The 23,366-nt window shown below is 40.3% G+C and overlaps 1 protein-coding gene across 16 annotated transcripts in view; it reads left to right on the top strand.

Moving 5' to 3' along the window:
• Positions 1-22,734, top strand: part of RBFOX2 (RNA binding fox-1 homolog 2) — a 333,110-nt gene extending 310,376 nt beyond the window's left edge. For 5 of the 16 annotated variants that reach the window (XM_049884313.1, XM_049884309.1, XM_049884308.1 and 2 more), the window contains 8 exons: positions 2,979-3,032; positions 3,156-3,250; positions 4,356-4,498; positions 8,205-8,244; positions 13,115-13,146; positions 18,197-18,285; positions 18,763-18,835; positions 20,541-22,734. In XM_049884313.1, coding sequence (XP_049740270.1) covers positions 2,979-3,032; positions 3,156-3,250; positions 4,356-4,498; positions 8,205-8,244; positions 13,115-13,146; positions 18,197-18,285; positions 18,763-18,835; positions 20,541-20,595 — 581 coding nt within the window. In that variant the 3' untranslated portion in view covers positions 20,596-22,734. The other 11 variants (XM_049884311.1, XM_049884310.1, XM_049884322.1 and 8 more) reach the window with 6 other exon arrangements.
• The last annotated feature ends 632 nt before the right edge of the window (positions 22,735-23,366 follow it).

The following is a 23,366-nucleotide window of genomic DNA, read 5'->3' as shown; positions in this document are numbered from 1 at the left end:
ACTTGTGATTGCCTATTAACCCTGGTGGTGCAAAGGTTAAGTGCTCAGCTGCTAACTGAAAGGTTGATGGTTTGAGCCTGCACAGCAGCTTCGTGAGAGAAAGATTCAGTTTGCTCCCATAAAGATCATAGCCTAGCAAACCCTATAGGGTGGTTCTGCTCTGTCACACGGGGCCGCTGTGAGTCAGAATCATTTCAGTGTCACCCAACAGCATTTACCCAAGTTAGGTCCCACTCTGGACATCTCCTTTTTCAGCAGTAGTTCCTTATAATAAGTTAGGCTTGTTCGTAATACCCCTGGACGCCCACCAGATCTGGCCTTTACCACTGATTCCTACTCATCTGAGCATGAGTGCAATACATTGGAACGATAAGTATTTTTTTTTATTACTTTTATAATTCTGGACCCCCTGCTGTCTTTATAAGGTGTGACCCAGAGTAACAACCATGTTTTGTGTGTATGTGTGTGGAATTTTCTATTCCATAATTACATGTTATATAGTAAATTATACAAATGTCTCTCATTGAGAAGGAAATTTTCTATAAAGATTTTATCTAACAAAAACAAAACTTTTGCATCAGTTGTCAAATGCAATCTAGACTTATGTTCTCTAAATGGGATAAAATGCAGTTATAATCTGTATTACAGCAGTGGTTGTGTGAACTGCTCTACAGAGCCATCTTGGGGAAGCAGCAGAGGAAACTGAATGACTTGGGTCCTGAAACCTCCAGCTCTGCTTTAATCTGAGCAGCTCAACATTCTCTGTTGTACATTTTGGGGTTCTGCATAAGATTTTATCTATAAGAAACGGGAGAGAGAGTTTCTGCTCTTCTTTGTAAGTCTGAGAGTATCATGCTAGAGTGTAGCAGTATATGCCAGTAATGTCTTAACAAATCAAGTAAACCAACAAACCAAATCCGTTGCCGTCGAGTCAGTTCCAACTCACAGTGACCATATAGGACAGAGTAGAACTGCCCCATAGAGTTTCCAAGGAGCAGCTAATGGATTCAGACTGCTGACCATTTGGTTAGCAGTCAAACTCTTAACCACTACACTGCCAGGGCTCCAGCAAATCAAATAGAAGTATGTTGAGTATATCCCTCACAATCAATAGGAAAGAGAGGCAAATTATGTTAAATTTCCTTTAGGTCATAGGAAAAATGGTGTGGCAGAAGGAGCTTCTGGCTGGAAATCAGGAGACAGAAATTCTACTTATAGATTTGACTCTTCACTTTAGTGTGTGACAGTGGGCCAATTTCTTGATCTGTCTTTTATATCTGTAAATTGGAGGTGACATTTTACCACCAACCCTTTCACAAGTCATCAAAATCCAACTCTCTCAGCTTATTATTTAGGAAACAAGGCCCAGAGAAGTATAATACTTACCCATGGTCACAGAGGTGGCACTTATCCTATCTCTCTGTAGGATTTGTGAGGGTCAAATGATGTAAACATCTGTGAAAATGCATTGTAAATTGTGCTAAACTAAATATATTCTTAAGATATTATTAACAACATATCAACTTGTACCCATTGTGCAGATTTAAAGGGAAGCTGAAGAAATAGCACCGCTGGTAGGAAAGAAAGAGATGATTATAAAAATATTATTCCAAATTAATATTCAAGCCTAAAGGAGCCAAACTTTAGAAACCTGCCATTGCTGTGTTAAAGGTTCAGAGAAGAGTGTGCTGGATACCTCCTGGTGAATTCTGGGTTGAAATCACTTAATTTGTCTGACGCTGTAGAACATCTATGCTCTTACAACTCAAGTAGGATTTGAACCCAGAATTTGCCAGGATTTTATGTAGAATAATGAAGACATCACCAAAGCACATAAAATAATGGTAGATTGAATTGAACAGATTTTCTCTTGAATAATGTCTTTGTGGCCATTTAAATCTGTTAATTCCCATAGAATTGACCTTTTTTTCTTTCCATTCAAATATTTATAGAGTAACATAGCACAATAATAGGCACTTTAGATAATACACAAGAAGTAGTCCAAGGGAAAAAATAATAATAATAATAAGATAGACATGTTTGTTTATGTATGAAAATCAAGTATTTATTGATTAAAGGTTTTATGTGGAATCCTACTTATTAGCTGTTAGTGGGCAGTACTACATTTTTTTTTTTTAACTCTTGCCATATTCTTACAAATACAAAAAATAGGGAAAGAGAAATAAAAATAATGTCACATATAATGTTGTTTGTAAATTCTTGAAATATATAAATATTTAATTTCATGTTCAATAGCAGCCCAGTATCCTTTGTTAGCTAAAAAGTCCATTTATATGTTTGTTACAATATTAAATGTTCATTATAAATGAAAGCCATGCTCTGAAGTTGGGAATTTATGTTGAATTTCATTATTGCATGCAGTCTTTCCTTGTTGACATGGTGATTGAGAATTGTTACAGCCCAGTGCAAAATAGAAGAGGATTTCCATTCACCCAGAATACCAGATTTCCTTTTACCCAGAATACCGACACGGTATAATTGGACTTGGAGTCAAAGATCTGGGTCAGCTTGAACTCAGTCAGAACCTTTATAAAGTGACTAGAACAGTAAACAGTGTTGAGATGAAGTATAAGAAATTGCATGACAGTGTGGTACAGAATGACATGTTCTACCTTTCTTCCTTTTTCTAAACTAAGACTCGGTTATCTGAGGCAGTTCTGTGAGAGCCACTATACCACACCCCAGTATTTACTTATATTTCTTTTTCCTTCTCTCATCACCTCTCCATTCTCATCCTTCCTTACCTCCCAGTTTTTCTGTATCTCTCCTTCTCTCCCCTGCTACAATCAGATGTAGAAATATCATCACCCTGTCATGTGTTTAACCTTCCCAGCTGTCATTTTAAAGGCAAATTGGTAGTAGATGAGAATAAATCAGAGATACCTAAAGCCAACTTGTGCATGCGTTGATGGCTCTAATGTTGTCTTAAATGTTCACTCTCCTTTCTTCTGTTTCAGGTTGGAAATTAAGCCCAGTAGTTGGAGCTGTATATGGCCCGGAGTTATATGCAGGTAGTATTCAAGTTAATGTTTCCATTTGTGCTATTTAACTGCTATAACATCTGTTGGTTTTCGATTTGCTATTCCTTTGTTAACCATTTTGCATTACTTTTTTTTTTTTTTTAACGTAATCAGCATCCAGCTTTCAAGCAGATGTCTCCCTAGGCAATGATGCGGCAGTGCCCCTATCAGGAAGAGGGGGTATTAACACTTACATTCCTTTAATCAGTAAGTAGCCTATGTTGGCCTGGCATAGATTTTGACTGTTGTCAGAGAACAGTGATGCACTAGTACTAGTCTTCTCTTCCTAGTATAATACATACTAAAAGTGAGAGATTCTCCAGAGAGAGAATACTGTCACAATGCCCCGTCCTGTTTAGTCTGTGCTAGAATCTTCTTGACCAAATCTTAAGATTGCTATAAAGTAAAAATAGCTGGAAAAAGTAGAGCGGGTGAGGGCATGTTAAGAACATTTTAGCCTGTTTACTTGACAGTAAAGAAAACAAAAGGAGTACATTTTTGTGGTATATATTTATTTTACATGTTCTCTGCAGGTCAGCTTTGGGCCCTCTAGTAGAGGCACTTTCAATATTATTGATTTGTTCTCATCCCTGTTGATGTCTCTAAAGTTATTTTGACCTGAGCTATCTTGCTCCAGCGAGAGGTGTAATTAAGCAGGGCTCATTGGACATGGCATCAGTGGCTCTGTGTGCTTTCCCGAGGATGGTACACCACTTAAAATAGACCCTTAGGAAATGTCTGCCTCTTGAAAGGATAAAAGTTTCCTTCTCACCTTACATTTCTGGATTAAAACTTTTTAGGTAAAGAAATGAAGTTGACTAATGAAGTATCTAGAGATGGTTGTGTGCCTTGGAGATCAGCACCATGTAAAAATAACAAAGAAAAATTAACTTGGTTGAGGAATAACTGTATGCACATAATAATGTTTTTAAATAAGATTAATAATTGACCATCGAAAGAGTTTATATCAGTCTGATTTAAAGTGCCCACAGAAATTAAAGCTCTTGTCTTTCATAGCTTCTTGACCAGTTTCTCACCAAGTTGCACTGTAACGCCAGATTTGGAAAGAAGCAGAGAAAACTCACTCCAGATGAATGAGGCATGGAATTACTAGCTTTTTGCATGTTGGGGCTCTCTTCCCATTTCTTTCTTACTCAGAGAGTCAGGGTAGGAGCTCTGTTGGACAACATGTGCACCACCTTTTCAGAATAGATGTGGTATAATCTTTAAATCTTTCCTATAACTGTTTCAACGCAAGTTGTGATTGTATACCTACTACTGAATGCAAGTTGAAATTTCTGTCATATTTTGGGTCTCCCTTTAGTTCCTGGCTTCCCTTACCCAACTGCAGCCACCACAGCAGCTGCTTTCAGAGGAGCCCATCTGAGGGGTAGAGGGCGGACAGTGTATGGTGCAGTCCGAGCGGTACCTCCAACAGCCATCCCCGCCTATCCAGGGTAAGCATCAGAGTCCAAAATCAGACATGGTTCCAAAATAAGCAACTGAACAAAACCATAACAACATAGCCCTCTCATATCTTCTGGCATGTTGCTGTGCCACATAGTAGACGTTCAATGAGTATTTGCAAAGTAATGGATTAGATGACAAGAACCAAAATATACCACCATCAGAATGTAACAAAATGTCAATTTGTTATATAAATCTTCATTTTGGCCACCTTAAGCCCTTAAAGGAGTGGCTTAAGACAGTAGCCAGAAGCGTCTTGTGTTTACTAGCAGTATGTTGGCATGGAGTTCACTCAGCATCGCACGAATGTGGATTAACACTACTGCAGAGAACCAAAATAAGAGGTCCAGATTGTAGTTCAAGGCTGCGTCTGCTGTGATCACCCCCTTCTCACCACCTCCTGTTGGGGCTGAGGCTGTCACATGTGCCCTCCCCTTGGGTTTCACTGCCTGGGTGGTGAGCAGCAGAGCTAGTTACCCACAATGGATTTGCTTTCTTTGTAGGAAACGGATTAAAAGAGGTTAATTCAAAGATGAACCAAGTCCAATTGAATCAAGGGAGAAAGGGAGAAGTAGGAGGAATTAAACTGCAGTTGGCTTCTGAATGATGGTAAAACAACTAATTCAGCTGAGCATCCTTCACCCGTTGATTTTGTGTGGAGGGTGTCTCATGCAGTGGAATGATTCCATAGCAACAAATAAATCCTTTGCTGTTGATGGGGGAGAAGGAGTGAAGATGGCAGGTTTTGTTTTTAGTTGTTTGTTTTAGTGCCTAAAACATACATTTTTATGAAGAGTGGACTTTTATAAGTCAATCGTACCAAGGACTTTCTCTCTTTAAGGATGTGACATTTGTGTTCTTCATCTTTTCTCTGCCTGTGACAGGCTTTTTTCCAGATTCTTCTGAGGAATAAACGTAGTGGCAAAGAAGCCTCTTAGCTGCTACTTAGTTAAAATGGAAAGGGAAAGAGCCTCCTTTGTAGGTCCTTTTCTGATAGCAAAACTTGCCTAACCTTGAGGTGTACTGATTTAGCATCCACTCAGAATCCAAAATGGCCCAGCCATTCAGGGGTCCCTGCACTCCAGAAAATTAAAGCATTTTTATTAGACAAGCATGCATGTTGAAATGGGCAGGCTTCAAACACCACTAGAAGGGAACTGCTTCAGTAATTAACTTTTGCTTGCAGTTTATAAATGTTTAAATCCCATGCATTCCATCATCTCCATCTTCTGCCATTACTTACTTTTAATTTTGTCCTTTTTTCCTCTCAACTTGACTTTTGACCTTTAACCTCTGACATCTCTTTTTAAAGAAATGACTAAAGATGCACAATTGTTTCACCAAGCCATAATTCAGGTGAAACATAAAAACGAAGCTTTTCGAAGTTCTACACACTAGGAAAATTGTTCATGAAGCATCTTCCATTTCAGTCCAGAAGAGTTTGCCGTCATATTTGCAAAAAGAGGTTGCTCACCAGAAACGTGGGACTTCTTTAGTTTGTAACATTTCTGAGTTACTTTATAAAGTTGGTGAATTCATTTCTACTCAGTGTAAGTTATTTTAGTATATTGGCCAAACTTGAGAGCCCATGCTCTACCAAGTCTGTGTCAGGTATATATTTACTCAGTTACTTTTATCTTTAGTATATGTCTAATCACAATAATTTCTGTGCATTACATTGAACACTAATTTCACATGTTTCCTTTTTTGTTAACTAAACTACATGTTTACAAGGAAGATGGCAAGGAATAAGTCCAGTATTTTATGGGGAATGGCCTAAAATTGCTTTTCAACTTAGTAAACTAATTTCATCATTAATCATTGTGTTCTAGCCTCCTTATGGCATTTGATACGGGGAATATTGGAATTCTTTCAGAACTTCGGTGAATATTCCCAGTGAGTCATGTAACTTAGGGTAAATTTTATTCATATTTTTAATGCCACCACTCTTCTGTCTGTGGAAGGAATGTTTTTAATGTTTACCTGTATCCCCTTGCTGAAATAGTTGAAAGTTAATTAGTCACCCTTTGGTCTCAGTGCTTTTCATTTTATTAACCTTCAATATTATGAACAAGTCTCCTTTTTACTAAAAGCAATTTAGAGGCAAATTACTTTCCGAGATCAGACTGTTGGAGACTATGAAAATGGATAGAGCTCAGCTAAATGAACATCAAAGACCAGTTAAAGTTGCCTATTGTATAATACAGACACATCACAACTGAGGCATTGCAAAGTGTGACCGTACTATCGTGTAAACATGGCAAAATGTCATTGGAAATAGAATTAAGCAACTTTTCAGCTACCTGTCAGAAGTAAGTTCTTTCACATTCAAGTTAAAAACACGATTTTACGACCTTACTTACTGGTTTGTTTATTGTGACAGAAAAGGTGGCGGTGGAATTTTCCAGCTTGTTTAATTGAATAAATGACAAGCAAATCCACTAATTTGTAACAGTCAAATCTTGATTTCATAGATACGAAGCAGAGAGGTCTTGTCTTTTCTCTGTACTGCTGTTCCATGTCTTTTGGTCCCAAAGAAATGTTTTGAGGAAAGTCTATATGCACAAAAATACCTCAAAAGTTTTGAAATCTACGGTATAGTGTTGCTCAGAATTTTTTAAAAAATAAAAAAAAAAAGTAATGCCTTGTTTGTTTGATACAAGTTCATTTTCTAAACAGGAAAACAAACACTTCTATTCCTAACCAGCTACCTTCTCAGTTTCCTTCATTTAAATAGACAGGATAATCCTTGGTCATGTCCAGAATTTCAATTATCAGTTGCATTTTTCAGAATTCCGTAACTATTCTTATGGTCAAAAATAACCCTTAAAATCTTCCAGTTACTCCTTCCCACTCTGGATTATATTGTTACTATCTGGGATCCCCACTGCACCTTTCAATTCTCAGACCTTGGACCAATCACCTTAACCTTTTAGCTCATTATCTCTGCTTGTGAAAGCAATGCATTGTGGGTATTTTTGGTTATTTTTTTTTTTTAATTACATTTCTCTGTTTACTTTGGTCAGAATTGATTGACTTGTTTTTCTGAGGTGTTGCATTGGTTCTTAAAATGCTGAATAATAATACTTTGCATGCTTGTGTGATCAGCCAAATCTTATCGCATGTCTAATGTGCAGGGTAAAAAGCAGGTGATGTATGGATATCAGGAAAAAAGTTACACATTACAATGAGAAAACCAAAATACTCAACACAATTTCGAAACATACTCTGCATACAGATCCTGCCCTATTGGAATTCTTTGGGTTCTTTTTCATGTGAGCCCTTCCTCTCCCCCTTTTAAACTCTTTGAAGAAAACCTTTCTCCTAGTGCTAGCTTATCGAAGCAGTCTCAAGATCTGAAAAGTTGATGTTTCCAAATCTGCTGGATTTTTGTTAGCTGTATCAGGTCCTTCTGGAAGTGCTCTTTTTTATCACATCTTACCTTAATGACCAGACATCCAGGCTGTTCATTCCAGCTGCCCACACCTCTCCTGTCCTCGCATGTCCCAGAGCTGTGTCTGTGCGTGTGCACCCTCACACTTCGTCACGGACTCGCCGTGGCCCCGAAGCCCAGGTTACGGATTCATACATCACCTGCCTGTGTAGAGCGCATGTGCATGCTGCCGTCCTCAATAACCGGAATGTGTTTCTGTTCTTTTGTTTTTTTGTTTTTGTTTTTGTGTGGATTTTCTGCAGTGTGGTTTACCAGGACGGATTTTACGGTGCTGACCTCTATGTAAGTACACACACCGGGGCCTTCTCAACCCCATCCCCTGACAAGCCAGCCTTTTTTTTTCTGTTTCTTTGGTTTGTTTGTTTTTTTAATATAATTTATTTAATTTTTATTTTCTTTTTCCTTGTGGATATATATATATATATATTTATATATTTAAGAATGCAAGCATGCTTCTCTGCCACTGCGCTTGCCCCTGGGTGCAAAAACTAAGCCTTTGGGTTTCCTGATCATGGCTAGGGCCGGTCTACTGGACATATTCTTTTCCCTTCCCTATGCCCACAAATGATCTGTGTACCTCTAATTTGTGAGATGATCAGTAGGTTTAAAGTCTTTTATTACCGTCCGCATCATTGCCCACGTAAATAACAGGACTAGCTTAGCCTGAAACCAACTCTTTCCCTTTTTCTGCTTTTCTTCTCATTTCACATCCCTCTTTAGATCATTTTAGCTCTGATTTATGAAGGTGGCGATACGCTCTCAGAACTGTGTGTTTTCCTATTTTACATTCTTGGATAGAGTGTTATCCTCTGAAAGTGAAACAGGGAACTGATGCCAGCCAAGAGCGGGCAGTGATAGGGGGGCACCACGTACTCAGCGCCTAAAGCCTTCCTCCATCACAAGGTCCGCAGCCAGCAGGTCTCTTGTCTTAGGAGCTATCTAGGAGAAAGTAAGTAGCATAATTAGCGTTTGGTTATCATATAAGGTTTGTTTATTCTACCAGCCATGTTAACATGCAATCCATTATTTAAACTGTCTAGCTATAGCTAAAGTCCATGATTGGTTTGTCACATATTATTTAACTGTGGACAAAATGATCTGACAAAGAATGAAAGTTTGAATTTTGAAGTCTTTTGTTTGAATTTCTCCAAGTGGTCTTTTTCTGAAAGCAAACTTGGCCTAACCACCCAAGTCATTAAGAAACAGTTTTATAAGAAAAACTTCTCAGCATAAAATTATTCTGTGGGAATAGGTTATAATTGTCTGGAAATATTTTCTCTTCCCTTAGTTCCCCGGATTGATAAGGGAGTCTTTTTAGTGAACTATTTCCACAGTCTGCTAGAGATTGTCTGGCTATCTAAAAAAGTTAATGTACTTTCAAAATGCACTTAGAGGCTCCGTGTATTGCAGGCTTAGTGACAGGATAATACAGTCTTCTCCAGTAAAAGTGACTGTACACAACTGTACTGTTTCGAGTAGGCCTTCAGAATAGTCCTTAATTTAAGAAATATTTAGAGGAACCTTAGCCGTGATTTGATCTAGCCCTCTTAACTCACAGATGTATTTTAGAGAGTTGTGACTTACCCAGAATGACACAAATTACTTGTATCGCTGAGCATAAAACCCAACTAATCCAAATTTCATTGCCTGTCCTTTGTACTTTAATTGAAATCCACGTCTGTCCTCAGATTGTTTGCAAGAAGTGATGAAAGCTGTTTTTTCCCCATGCTCACAATGAAACTTGAGGGCTAGGAAAATATATCCCACTTTTACACCAAATTACACCTTTCTAAATATACATATTTATATATGACCTTAGCATGTACATTCTCCCATATACATTGGTATCCATAGTGTCCTGAAACTCATCTTTGTTATTTAAGTTGTTTTCTTGAAATTTGGTCTGTTAGAGCAAGCATTTTCCATTTGAATTATTTTTTAAATCAAGTTGTTTTGAGAGTTTTGGTTTTTTTTTTTTCCTTCTAGTATCTTCCTTATTTGGGGATTTTTCAAGAATGGCCTATTCTGCCTTATTAAGTCAACCAAGCAAGTATTTGTTTACAGTTCTGTCGTTTTCTTAGTTCATAATATGTAATTTTATTAAGAGAGAGAAGTTTTTTTCTATAGCCTCCCAGAAAATACTCTTGAATTTCTTTTTAATCTACTCTCTGGATTACCTTATCCAACTAAATAGAATTAATTTAATGACATTGCCAAAATACTGTTTTGGACAAGAGGTCCCCATTGATGAAAGGAGTGAATCATTTCTTAATTCCTGTCTAAAACTAGTTGATCACTAGTGTTGAAATAATATCCAAGCCCACTAGTGAAAAACAGGAATATATTATAATTGTTGATGTAGGCCTGATACAGCTTTTGAACTTTATATTCCGTATTCCAATATGTGAGAGAGCAAAAGGATGCTTCTTAATAAACAAAAAACAACCCTGTCATTTTACCTTGAGTTTGTTCTGCTTCTCTCTGTACTTCTGCTCGTCTGTGGAAATCACTCAATGTAAATTTAGTTCTTGCTTCCATGGAAATGCCGATTTGAAATAGAGTGGTGGGTTTCTCTAATATAAAAAGTTCACTGAACCAGAACTTGAAGAGGAGACAGGAGGGAAAAGAGTTGAAGGCGCTGGTTTTGTTTCAGTTATATTAATTTAGGCTATTAGTTGTGGAGGTTTTAGTTAATCCCTTTCCCTGCCCTGTTCTTAGACAATGATCCCTGTTAGCCATTTCTTCTTTCTGTTTCTTCTATGGCACACTCCTCTCTGGAGAACTGACCTAACAATTGTGTCCATAATTTTTAAAGAGACCCACCAGGATAGGACTTGGGAGTGTGGCAGAGAGTGTATTCATCCCGCCTTCCTTCCCCCCCACCTTTTTTTTTTTACCAGTAGAAAAGGCATCCAAACCAAAAACCAAACCCATTGCAGTTGAGTTGATTCCAACTCATAGAAAAGGCACGATTCACCCTAATTCGCTTTTTCAGTGGGATAAGAAACTGCTCCTGATTGTCATCCTGTGAAAAGCATGCTTGCATCCAAAGGAAAGAAAAGGCTGGTGGGCCCCTTAGTGGGCTTTTTGTATGATTGTTTTCCTTCCACAGCTGTGTTTTTGAACTGCTCTTCCTGTGTTCTGTTATAGAATAGTCTTACAGGAACCAATCATTAGCGCTAAAATACCTCAGGTAGGAGTGCCAGTGTGACCTGCCAATCAATCAGATTGTGGATTGCAGTGAAAAAAATTGAATTATACTAACCATTCCAGCTCCACGTTAGAGATGGGAACAGAGGCTTTTTTGGACAATCAAGACTTGTGAGCGTGTGATCTAAGCCCTGCTACCTCAGCAGTGCACACAGTCAAGTTTCATACACAGCGGCACCTCCTCCAAAATCAGTGCTCTCGTCCCATTGCCACATACCCACACCAGGCGTGTTATATGCACTGTCCCGTCACTGCCACCTCTTTTAGTTTGTCAGTCACATTTATCCGTGGTGTTTAAACTGGTCTTTTATATTTGGAGAGTTTAGCAGCTGGGGACATTTTCTTACTACTGTGGAAGAAATGAGAAAAGGGAGGATGCAGAACTCTTGTCTAAATAGGACCGCTGAGTTCTGGACCGGGACCTGTAGTGAAACTGGAGTAGTGATTGGACTCTGCTGCTCCATGCATGTGAAGTGGCCTTAAAATTCCAGGCCTGTTGAGACTCTGAGACTGAGCTGTCTACTTCCCTTGCCCTCCTTTCTTTTCACCTTAAAGGAAGGGCGGTGAGGTGATCTGGATAATAACGCACTGGCAGAAAGTTTGCTGATAGCTGGATGCTAGGAAAAAGAAAACAAGGGCTTTTCGTCATCCAGTTAGTTTATTTATATAGCTACCCATTGAGATTTTGGAAATGAACGAATTTGGGGAAATAGTGTTCAAAAGGTTTAATTTATTTAAGACTGAAGATCATCTCATCTCTCATGGAAATAGTGGTGGTTCTCAGCTGGGGTGGGAGGAAAGTGAGGGACAGGAGGGTGATAGAATCGCCTACCAATAGAATGAGTGCCAGAGGTACGGGGTGAAACCCAAGCTAGTTGGAGTAGGTCCCTTTTCTGCAGTAATGATTTGACACATAACACCTGCCTTTCTCTCCCTCGCCATCCACACACTCACCTTACTCCCCAGTCACACTGTACCAGAGCCTGGTCTCCAGTGTTTATAGATAATAGATCTATGCACCACATGTAGGTAACAAGCTTCCATTCTGTCTGCTGATCTTGAAATACACGCTCTTCTCAATGTCACATATTGTCATTGTCTTGCAGGTAGAAAGAAGGTGTCTTGACATCACATGCTCACCAAAGTCCTGTTTTAATGTAAACCTAAAATAAAACTACGATAAAAATAAAGGCGAGGTTAAAAATCAAGACGGAGAGAAGCCTGCCAGTGTGAGATAAAGCTAATAGAGACTTAGCTGCAGGCCAGATCTAGCTCTAGCAGAGATGATGTTTAGAACCCTTCCATTTTGTCCTGGTTCAAAACGCAGCTACAGAGCTGTGCAGAAAAGTCATGTAGCCAGTCTGGCCACATTATAAAGTTATTTAGATGACAGAACTGATAGCGTGGAGTAGAAAATCCCTAGGAGGCGACACTGAACCATGGAAAACCGAAATCTGATTTTAACAGCGTCAGAAGTCACTGTGGAAAAGGCTCTTAAAGGTAACAGCATTTTCCTTTGAAAAGCTGGAAGGTGGAGGCAGGGATATGTTCCAGATATGTGAAAAGACATAATTCTTAAATACAGGAAATATTTTAGAAGAACACGGGGTCAGTATGAGTGCTGCAGAGGGCAAGCGTACAAGTTGGGGCTGCAGGCCAGGGCTGGGCCACGCTGGCAGGGTCAGGGCGGCTGATGAGGGGAGTCATGTAGCACTGGGCTGCTCCAATCTGAGCACTAGGAGCCATTCAGAATTAATTACAAAGGAACAAGCAAGTCTTTATCTTTAATGTGGCGTGTGTCTGTTTGGATCAGGCTTAGCCATGCCAAATTTATCCAGCTATCAGAGTTCCAAAAAGCTGTCCGTGTGTGTGCCCTTCTGCATTAGGGTGTGCTGTGGCCATGCTAATCCCCATTTTTTGTTTTATTTCAAATCACACACAGATAGAATCTGCAAACTGCTTCAGATCAAACAGGTCTGATTGTGTGTAAATACATATGTCCTTTTTAATTTTTATTATCAATGGTTGCTTCAGTTTTGCATCAGTGCATGGTTAAAAGCAATACACATCAGCTATCTCATGACTTCATACCTCCAAATGAATTATTTCTCCTCTTTTTTTTTTTTGTTTGTTTGTTTGTTTGTGCAGTCAGCTGAAGAAATGTTAACATCTCACTCTAAATCTCTCAGTGGAGTCTCTGTTCCCTTCTCTGATATAACAGATGGGTTACTGCTTGTTATAATTATTAACATTGTGGTGTGGGCCAGGGCTAGGGGGGGCAAGATTTACTCTTGCTTTGGGCTGGGGCGGGGCCAGTCGTTAGGGTATGGAATGTTAACTCAAGTGGTGACTGACTGTTTCCGTAATACCAGGTCGTTGTGGCTGCACGCTCTAGTAATTGAGGCTGTGTACTTCACCCAGCTTGTGGTAGAGCCTAGGGCAAACCGCTGTCCCAAGAGAATGCTGGGATAGATAGAGTTAGCCAATACCAGTCTGAACGTGGTGATTTTGCTGGTTGTTTTAGCTCAGATGTTGGCATGCTTAGTTTTTAATGTGATTAATAAATGTGGCGCCATATCCCCTCCCCACGCCTGAATCCTGTCTCTCCTCCGTTCTCTCCTCCCCCCTGTTCTTTTTGAAGAAACTTAAGAAACAGTAATGAAAACCTTGGTGTTTCAAACTGCACTTTGCTCTCATGTTCTATCAAAGTCTTCTGATTGGCGAGTAGAAGTGAAAGTTGGGAAAACCTTTTCTCATCCTGGAATCTCTATGCAACCCAAAACTCAGAATAAAAGTAGATATAGCTGAATTTTCTTTGTCTTATGTTTTGTGATCTATTTTATCAAACAACCAACGTAAGCAGTAGCAGAAACACTTTGGAATAAGACTATTACCTAAGAATACCCATGATATCCCATTTAATGTTTCTAATTTTTTGAGAGTCATTGGTGAATTGCCTAATTAGTTTATTAAGATAGTGCCCAGCCATCCTAAACATAAAAAAAAAAAAATCCTTACCATCAAATTGATTCCAACTCATAGCAACGCGATAGGACAGAGTCAGACTCCCTCTTAGGGCTTCCAAAGCTAGAATCTTACGGAAACAGACTGCCACGTCTATCTCCCATGGAGCGGTTGGTGGGTTCAAACAGCTGACCTTTCGGTGAGCAGCTGTCTAGGACCTCTCTATAGCACCATTATCATAATTAGGAGAGAAGTCATGTTGAAATACTATTTCCTTAATTTAAAAAAAAAAAAAAAAAAACTATTAATGTAGCTTTTCTTAGTGCTGATAGTGTCCTTCAGCCTTTTGTTGTCAATTCTGTTCAGCATCCCTGACCTGTTTTCTTTAACTCAGGTACCTGAAAACCTCATCAAACTCAAACTCCAAAGTCAGACCTCAGTTAAAGGAGACTGAAACGACTTCAGATAGCTTCACTCCATTTCCCTGTGTTTAGAAGGAAGCCCTTTTTACACAGTCGGGTCCATTTTAGATTGTTTTGGTCAGCAGTAACATTAGTCCTGAAATCACTCCTGTGCTAATGGCTTCTTGCAGGTGGAGGAAAGCGAGAGGCAACAATTCTCACTCAGTAATCTCACTCAGAACCACTTTTTTACAGAATCAGTGTCATACAGTTTGAAGCCATGACTTGATACAATACCCAGAGAGATTGTAACCCTAGCATCTCTGCTGAGGCTTGATGAGAGTAGGGTCTGAAGTCTCCCCTCACATCAGAAGGTATGTTTCTGTGATCTCTTGGTGAGAATGTCTGCCTCTGCTCTGTGGCGTGGAGCTCCCATTTTGGTATGTTTATCTGGGTAATCATGGATCTGGCTTTAACTGCTCTTATTACCGTGACGTTTTCAATTTTTAAAGATTATTTTGGTGTCGGGAGGTGTTTTAGAGCCAAACCACATAACATTGAACTACCTTTGTTCACAGAGAAGTTTCACTACAGAGAGCCCTGCTGTAGGTAGGCTTCACGCTAGCAAACTTCAGTTCTCAACTGATTGTAGTGAGTTCGTTGTTATGAAGAAATGAACCTTCAAGATTCATCCGAGGCTTAAAATTTCAGCTGTCAGGATCAGCTTTTCATTCTGTTTAACAAATGCTTTTACTGCTTCATTTCCATCTTAGAGGTTTGAAAAAAAGAAGCCCAAGAAATACTTTAATTATATATATTGCAGTATGTATGTTGCAGCCTGGATGTACAGGTTTGCCCAAATCAGTCTGGCCTGCCAGTTTCCATAGACATAACTAGAATTCCAAGGAAATGTGCTGATCACAGACAGCCCCTGACAATGCTTTCCATGTCCCTAAACAACAAAAAAAAAAAGAACAAACCCATTGCCGTCAAGTCGATTCTGACTCATAACGACCCTATAGGACAGAGTAGAACTGCCCTGTAGGGTTTCCAAGGAGGGCTGGTGGATTCGAACTGGTGACCTTTTGGTTAGCAGCCGAGCTCTTAACCACTATGCCACCAGGGCTCCAAAAGGGCATCTGCTTCCCCATCAGGGAATGGAACCCAGGTCTCCCTCTTGGCAGGTGGGGTACTCACCACTATACTAATGAGGACAGCTCCATGTTCCTACCCATTACCATTTTGTTGCCAGTGTTTATGGTAATATTAGTTAGAATTTTCTTATTCGTGTGAATACATGTGGAAGAATTTGAAATTGAGAAGGGCGTTTACTTTTCTAAGTCATTTACTTGAAGTAAGAAGGAATAATACATGACCATTGGAAACCAATTAGGAATTTTTTTAAACGTACATTTGAAGCTACTTCTGATGACTTAAAGTAATGTAGACTTAAAGAGCAAGAGTAAATTTGCCCTCAAAATGCAGTTTCTTTAGTTAGAAAATGCAGAAATTACATAAGAAAGCAAAAACCTTCAAAAGCCCATAAGAAATTATAGATATTTTCAAAATAAGATTTGAAGGGAAATAAAAGTAGCAAACTAGAAGCTGTTTTATCTGATGACTGAAAAGAGCCAGGGTCCCATTAGAAAATACTTGTTTATAATCCTAAGAAATGATACAGAAGCAAATTTGACATTTCTTTTATAGATTTATTAAAATTGAATAACTGAAGGAATAGAAAGTAGAAAGCATGGGGCAAAAAGCATCAGATTCCATGGGGAATGGACATGCTTCACCAAGAGAAATAAAATGTGTGCTGATGTGCACCACTGAAATGGTGTCAGAATGACCCTGGACATAGTGATATTCAATAGTGAAAAGACAGTCATAAAAATCCACGTCTAAATTAAGTTTAGGTGAAGTAGATAAATTCTAGAAGGATAAAGAATAAGAAAAAACAGGGCTTGCCACTTTTTAAATAGCCTGTCTCCTGTGGCATTTGTTGTCATGATTCGCTTTGAGATACTTTACAAAGGAGTATGTATGGTTCACCCCACTACGGCGAGAACCTTTTGAGAATCCCGTTCATCTAGACTGAGGTGGAATAGAAGCATGGGGTGGTCTGAAACTCTTTAGGACTGAGAGGGATGTTTGAGCCATTTGAAGAAAAGCTTCAGTACCTGCTATGAAATTACTATGTAAGAATCTCAGAACCTTTTAGAGAAGGAAAATAAATGCAGGTAAATGTTGGGGTGGGAGGGACCCTCCAGATCTATTTGAATCTAGCCAAAGGATCCCCAGCTAGTTGTGATCTGATTTGCCTGAGTCCGAGGTGTAGATCAGGGGTTGGCAAATTTTTCTGTCAAAAGACCAGGTAGTAAATATTTTCTCCATTGGGGGCCATCAGGTCTCTGTCACAACTATTTTCAAAAACAGGTGTCGGGCCACGTTGGCTCAGAGTCCATAGTTTGCTGACCCCTGCTCTACATTGCTTTTTTCTTCTAAATGTTCCTGAATAGCTTAGCCTCTTTGCATAGGGGCTAGGCCAGATGAAGCATAGATCTGTATCGGAGATTTCTATTATTATACTGTAATCTCTCAGTAATAAATCAATCTGAGTAGCATCAGAGTACCTAAAGTTAGCACATATTTCTATAATTTACACTTCTTGTCAGTCAGATAAAGTTCTCCCAACTTTCTATAAATACCATCCCTGTTGAAAGTTCCAACAGAGACTGCATTAAGACAGATCCAAAACCATATCATCATTTCTTAAATTTGAAAGTAGGTGGTGGTGTTGTTAGGTGGCATCAAGTTGGTTCTGACTCATAGCAACCCTGTGTGCAACAGAACGAAACACTGCCCGGTCCTCTGCCACCATCACAATCATTGCTATGCTTGAGCCTGTTGTTGTAGCCGCTGTGTCAATCCATCTCGTTGAGGGTCGTCCAGTTTTTCACTGACACTCTACTTTACCAAGCATGATGTCCTTCTCCAGGGACTGGTACCTCCTGATAACATGTCCAAAGTACATGAGGTGAAGTCTCGCCACCCTCGCTTCTAAGGAACGTTCTGGCTGTACTTCTTCCAGGATAAATTTGTTCATTCTTCTGGCAGTCCATGGTATATTCAATATTCTTCACCAACACCATAATTCAAAGGCATCAATTCTTCTTCGGTTTTCCTTACTCATTGTACAGCTTTCACAAGCATATTAGACAGTTGAAAATGCCGTGGCTTGGGTCAGGCACACCTTAGTCCTCAAGGTGACATCTTTGCTTTTTAACACTTTAAAAAGGTCTTCTGCAGCACATTTGCCCAATACAATAATGTCGTTTGATTTCTTGACTGCTGCTTCCATGAGTGTTGATTGTGGATCCAAGTCAACTGCAATCCTTGACAACCTCAATATTTACTGCCAGTGTAGTTTATTTTTGGTACCCTCACAAATTGGAAAGCAAATCCCTACATTGGATGGGACTTAATTTTCTACCAGAGGAACAACATGCAGACTGATGCAGTTTGAAACATTTTCTTCCCATGTGTGTGTCTGTCCCTGTGTCTATGTGTGTGTGTATGTCTGTGTGTTGATGGGTGTGTGTTTCTCTGTGCATCTGGGGGAGAGGTATCTGTAAAGTCAGTTCTCTTCTCTCCTGTAGGGTGGATATGCAGCCTACAGATATGCACAGCCTGCTACTGCAACCGCAGCCACAGCCGCTGCAGCCGCTGCGGCCGCTTACAGCGACGGGTATGTAGAAAAGGCACGAGGTCGCCTTTGAGGCCGTGAGCACTGTACCATCTCGGAACGTCCCCCGCTTTTCCTCCCTTCACCATTTCCAAAACGGCACTTAGCACATCACGCTGCCTGCAGACCTGGGCTTTCCAGAGGCCTCTCCTACTGCCTCTCTCCTGCCAAAGGCCCAGTGGTGCTGACTCCTTCCTTTGCTCCAGCTCTCTCCTTCATTAGTCTTTGGCCTTGACCCCAGCCTCCCTCTTCCTCGTCTCCAACTCCCTTCTTTTCCATTTTATAGAAGCACTTCAGAGTTTCTCCATTTAGGAAAAGAAATAGAAATGTTTTTCCATTCTGCCAGTTTCCTAATAGCAGTCCAAGGCCAAGTTACTCACAAGTCGTCAGCACAGTAAACCCTTAACTTTTTTTTTTTTTTTTTTTTTTTAAAGATCACAGTCTTGCCTATCTCTCTCTGATCGTATCTCTTCTTTCCAGTTATGGCAGGGTGTATACAGCAGACCCCTATCATGCCCTTGCCCCTGCCGCTAGCTATGGAGTTGGCGCTGTGGTAAGTACCTACACCTTTTTTCATTAAACCATGTTACTCCTAGCTTTTACCTACAGACTCCGAAAGATCTAGGGAGGTAATTAATTCAGCCCTTCCTCTATTGCCAGAGTATTAAAGCCACGTAGGACTCTCTGGAAGCTTTATGTCACCCTCTTTCTATGCGTGTTACAGTCTAAGCCACGTGGCCTAGTTAAGGACAGCAGGAGGGAATGAATAGTGACAGTCTGCCCTGAGTAATGGCATCATTTGGTAGAGAAAGAAGGGAACAGGCTGACATGTTACAGTGACTTAGATGTTGGGTACATACCTGTGGTATAGTTTTATCAAGTGGTATGATAGTTGTCAACAAAGACTCGGGGGCTTAAGGCTCTCTAGTCTTCACAGAAACCTTTGCAGAAAACTTGATGTGTATAAGCTTCAAATGCAGATCCCAAGGACATCTCTGCCATGCCCAAGCCTTCTGGTAAACAGTATTAGAAATAGCCAAGTGAACAGTAGCTTTACGAGGGTGTTTATCAATACCATTTGTATTTTATCAATACAATATGATATTTTCATGAACGTATAGAACTTATCTAGAATAATTCCACTACCCAAACTCATTCTCACTGCAGTATTCTCATGTTTAATCAGATGTTGGTTTGGATGCCTCCAGTTCCAGTGATGGACACTCCCTGACTACAAAGACAGGCCAGTCCCCAAAGACAGCTCTAAATGGCAGGCACCCTCTCTGATCCAAAATGCAACTGGGCACCTGCCTCTGAAAATGGGAGACATTTAAGAGGGAGTCAGAATGAAGTGTAACATTTAAGACTTAAAGGAACCTGAGAGAGTCCGTCACCCCTCACACTGAATTTCTACTGATGAAGACTTGTGAGAGGAAGTAATTGGGTACTGAGGAAATGTTTAATTAGAACTGAGGTAGAGGCACACAATATAAAGACAGCAATCGAGGTTCTTAAGGTTTTAGTTAATGTCAGAATGATGTAAGACCTATACTAAAAGAGTGACCCAGGGGAAAGATATATTCCAAATGAATTTTTAATTGAAAGGTTAAACAGTCTTTAAGTAAAGATAAAGGAATAAACCCCAGTTAAAAACCCCAACTATATATATAAATTAGAATATGTCAAAAAAAAAAAAAAAAAACACAACCTAGTTTGGGGTATTTTATAAATTATAAAGGAAATAGATTTTGCTAGTTGAAAGATAGACTCAGATTTAAATTCAGCACCATCTTAAAACACGGAATGTGGCTGCATGTGCCAAGGATAGTGGTCAGAAGTAAAACGTACACCATTGTTGGTGCTGGGTATGGAGGTACAAGCAGACTGTATAGGTTGATATTGTAATGATAGGTCAAGGTAAAGAAAAAATCGTGCTTTCAAGAATCAAACTATTTGCAGATCTAGTGTATTAAGTGTTCCTTCTGTGCAATTTCCTGTAAATACCAAAATAAGCAAAATTTCCATAATTCAGTGGGAGCTACCATCGTCTCTGTCTGAGAATAACCGGTCAGCAGTGAGTGTGCTGGACTCTGGACTGATCTGTGGAGAAGCTCACCACACGAGGCAGTAACTGATCAGTTGCTTTGAGGCTTCAAAGAAAGTTGTTTTTCCACATGGCTTCTCAGGACACTTTTCTTCATTTTTGATGCTTCTCTCATCAACCTTTTAATTATTTTTTATGTCTTTAATTACTGCAGGCAAGTTTATACCGAGGTGGCTACAGCCGATTTGCCCCCTACTGAAGTGACGTGAGACCCCTGCACATGGGACAGCCCCCCAGTTCATGAGGCCTGGCTATTGCAATATTTACTAGTAGAGGAACTCTATAGCAAGATGAAGAGGAAAAACAAACAAACAAAAAAAACACAAAAAAAAGAGAATACTTTTTTATACCTCACTATGTTCTTTGAATATGTATTTTTCCTTTAAATTTCTGCCTTTAATTCTTTTGTTCCAAAGATTGTGCTTTTTTTTTCCCTTTTTTTTTTAACTGTGGTAAAAAAAAAAAAAAAAAAAAAATGCATTTCCATGTCTGTATGTCCGTGCTTAGCTTATTCTATCAATCACGGAAGAGGCAGCAAATGAGGAAGGAGAGGTATTAGGGGCTGATGAACACATCTGATCAGAAATCAGCAGACAGAGTCACCAAAGTGTGTCTGGTGCTGAATGGCTGGGGGACAAGCAGAAGCGGAGGAGATGTCCTTTTCCTTCCTTTCTGCAACAGGATATTCTCCTAGTCTTCTGAGTTTCTGGTCTCTGGCAGGCAGTTCTGACTGGCTGTGGCTGGAATCCATACGCTGATAGATAGGAATCTGTGCTTGCAAAGCAGGAGAATTAAAAAGACGCATTCTCTCCTCTTTCCTCCTGCCTTCTCCGTTCTTTTTACAATCATCTTACATGCACCGCCTGAGACAGTTGGCATTGTTTGGGAACTTTATAGTATTGATATCTCCAAACATGCTCCCAGACTGTGGGTAATAAGCACCTCGTGAGGAAACCGATCTCAGAAAGAACTCTGGAGTATGAAAAAGAGCCTTCTTTTCTTTCCTGTAATCCTGGCATTCCTGTTGGGCTTCTTCGCCTCTAATGGAACCACTGCTTAGCTCATCTGTCCTGTTATTAACACCCTGCTCCCATGTCCCCAAGATGTAGGAACTTAGGACCCAGGGACAGAAGAACAGCCAGTGGCCAGATGGCCCCCAGCTTGAGGACTGGAAGTACAAGTTGTTGAGAGCCCTTACAGAGGGTAAGGAAGAGAAAAGGGGTGTTAGAAGGTATCTGGAAAGGTGCTCTGGTATTTCTTAGCTTTCTCTTGCGTCTGTAAAATCAGTATAAACAAAATATAATAAAGCATCTGTTGGGAAATGACAAAGCACAAAGTCATAGGTCAGCTGTCCCTGGGAATTTTGGTGATTAGGGCGTGTAAGCGCAGGCAGAGGCACTTTGAACTAGCTCTAAAGCCATAGGAATTTTCACCTTCCAGAGCCTTTATGAGTCACCTCTGTCCACAGTCTTAAGTCCTCGTGGCCATTCCACCCAGCTTCTCATTATTCTCCAAAGACACCTAGCTGAGCGCCCGGACCACTTGGTATGCATAACACTACAGGGCATGAACCACAGAGGCCCTGCAGTTGCTTCTCTCTGCACTGGAAGGAGGGTCTGGAGTGGTAAGGACCTCACCATGCAGCGGCCACAGCAGTGAGTCACTGCTACTGCTCTTTGGCCTCAACTTTATATCTTACAAGAGTAGGGGAGAAAGCCTTTCTCTCCGAACTGTCAGCTATTACTGATACAGGCAAGCGTCCTGCAGCAGTTCCAAAATGAAGGCATTAGAAGATAGAAAAGCACGGTCTGTTTGGCTCCCTGGTCTATTCACATTGGTACTAGGGTGACCTTTCACCCAAGGGATAGCTGCTAAAGGGAGTAATTCAGAGACATGGAGCTTCTGCTTTGTTTGGGGGTTTTGTTTCTTTTTTTTTTTTTTTTTTAACTCCTGCCTCCATGCATGTTGTTGACTGGTAACTGGTTCATGTCCCTGAATTAAAATGACTGGCATACGACAGCATCACACACTCTTTGTAAGCAGAGTGGTCCATCTGGAAGGCCACTGGCCTGTCATGGATAATACGTCTTCTTCCCCTTAGAATCCTCGCTCTCCCCACGGCTGCGAGGGAGGCTGTGCCTGACACGAGGGGCAATGTCAATGGAGCTAGAGGCCTTGATGCAATCAGTAATGATTCCGGGGACAATATGTAGAACAAGGGGACACCAAACTGCCTGGCTCAGTGGGTCCTCTCCCTCTACCCCCAAGCCAAAGTCTGGTTTTTTGCTGTTAAGACAATTTTCGTTGTATGTATATAAATATTTTAGTTAGAGGAGGGGGATGGGCTATGGGGCTTTCTCAGTTTTAGGGGTGGGGGCAGGGAGCATTTTTATTCTCTTTTGTTTTTGTTTTGAGAGAGTGCTTTTACTGACGAAAGAAAATGAGAGAAAATCTGTGTCATGTTCAAATAGGGGCCATTCTCACAAAATAGCAAGCCACTTAAGAGGAGACTAGGCCAAATTCTAAATGGGGCAAATAGAGAGATGAGTTTAAGAATTGTTCTCTTGTTTTTTCATGGAAAGAGATAAGGATGCTGGGCTGGTAGAGAAGGCAGCTCCCACAGCCCTTTTAAAAGAGTCAGAAGCTTGAGTGTGAGGTACCTTTTGTGCGTTTCAGTTCAGCTGGTTCTGGCTGAGGACTCTGTCGGCAAGCTCTGTATCTCTAGTGGGTTTCTGCTGCTCTTCCAGGGAGGGTTTGTAATACCTTCTCCTCTAGCTCCCTTTTCTAAGAAAGACTAAGTGGAGTTCTACTTTTTAGTAAAGAGCCTTTGGCTCTCAATGTCACTGCTGAGAACTGGGCCTCTCATAAGCACCCAGATCTCATGGAGTCGACCTGCCCATCAGCCTTCCAACGTTGAGACTCCATACAGTCCACGGCATCAGAGGCAGGTTCCTCACAGCCTTGATGCTGAGAGATTCCT

Source organism: Elephas maximus, chromosome 4 (assembly GCF_024166365.1).
Source record: "Elephas maximus indicus isolate mEleMax1 chromosome 4, mEleMax1 primary haplotype, whole genome shotgun sequence".
Classification (NCBI taxonomy): Eukaryota; Metazoa; Chordata; class Mammalia; order Proboscidea; family Elephantidae; genus Elephas; species Elephas maximus.
The sequence above is the reverse complement of the archived record's forward strand: the minus strand, read 5'-3'. Positions and strand labels throughout refer to the sequence as shown.